At 33.0% G+C, this 1,414-nt stretch overlaps 1 protein-coding gene across 1 annotated transcript; it reads left to right on the top strand.

Annotated features, from left to right (window-relative positions):
- Positions 1-191: 191 nt before the first annotated feature.
- HELRODRAFT_184720 (hypothetical protein) lies at positions 192-1,412 on the top strand (the record flags this gene model as incomplete). Its single annotated transcript, XM_009020147.1, has 4 exons — positions 192-205; positions 431-553; positions 867-968; positions 1,022-1,412. The coding sequence occupies 4 exons, from the start codon at positions 192-194 to the stop codon at positions 1,410-1,412; spliced, it is 630 nt and encodes a 209-aa protein (XP_009018395.1).
- Between the last annotated feature and the right edge of the window lie 2 nt (positions 1,413-1,414).

A 1,414-nucleotide genomic window follows, 5' to 3' on the forward strand; every position in this document is an offset into this window, starting at 1 on the left:
TAAAATAAATGTCTAATGTAAAATGTGAAAATATAGAAAATAAAGTATGTATTAAATTGTGAAATAAATTAACCTTGTTGTAAATATCATAATAACTAAAGTTTATGTAGATTATATAAATAAAATAATGTAATTTAAATAAAATGTTTAGTAAAATAATTAAAATATAGAAATTTTATAAAAGTTTTAACATGGTTGAAAAAACGTTGGTGAAAACTAATTACGAATAACATGTGCGCAAGATATATAATATTGCTGTGTATGCGTTGTGAATACAACTATTGCGGTTGAATATGTGTGATACGAGTTTCCACATCAGACCTACGTATACATAGTTAAATATAAATACATATATGTACATGCAAGATACATATCGATGTATAGATCAAATATTAAGTATCACATAATACATCCAACGACGCAATGACAGTTGTCGGATGACGCTGGGTCACAAACTGCGTGTTAATGGGTTGAAATGTATTCAACGTAGAATGATATTCATATCGTTGTGGTACACGCAGATCCTGTGGATTAACCCCAACGGCAACAGAAGGTGTGAGATCGTGGTATTGAGAAAATAATGGGCAAACAATTTCAATGAAATTTGCATTTCTGAAAACCTCGTTCCTAAATATATATATATATATATATATATATATATATTAGGGTGGTCCCCAAAATGAAAAAGTTTTAAATTTTTTGTCTTATCCCCTAATTTTGTTACCACCCATTAGGTAATACTTGGTGTAAAATCTTAGGTCAATTGGTCAATATTTAGAGGTCGCCCAAGGGCTCTGAAGTTTTACCTTATGGGCCTAATAATTAATCCAAATAACTAATACAACGTCTTTGTTTTTTATTAACAGATCTTTGTCTGAAAAAGTAAACAACATGGCTGAGTCAACAAGAAAGAAGCAGGATATTTATCTTCTAGGCCAGCCTCTAAAAACTGCTATTCTGTGTAACAAGTTACCAGCGAAAGGTGAAGTAATGCGTCGCTTTCTGTACATTTATTTGTCAGAGAAAATGCAGTTCGCGATAGTGAGACTGCTGTTATAAGAGAGGTACTTCTAATATGGCAACGGGCCAGAATTCCTACAACTCAAGAATACAACGCCATTAAGAAGCTGGATGATATGTTTAAACTGTGGCAAGGATTAAAGAAACATTCTAAGAGAAACTCAGATGCTCAAAGACGTCAAGAACAAGCATTCGTTCATTCACGAAAAGATCTGTTTGATATAGCACATGCTAATGTTATTGAACTGATTCAGATACAAAAAGACAGAGAATTTTTGCTGGCACAAAGGGAAGCGGGACGGCGTGGTTATATGAGTGGTGTAGATAAGAATCTGGCGCTGAAAGAGGCACGCTCGTATGAAAGGAAAAGAAGACAGGAGAACTACAAATAAAT

The sequence above is a fragment of the Helobdella robusta genome (assembly GCF_000326865.2).
Source record: "Helobdella robusta unplaced genomic scaffold HELROscaffold_2654, whole genome shotgun sequence".
Taxonomy (NCBI): domain Eukaryota; kingdom Metazoa; phylum Annelida; class Clitellata; order Rhynchobdellida; family Glossiphoniidae; genus Helobdella; species Helobdella robusta.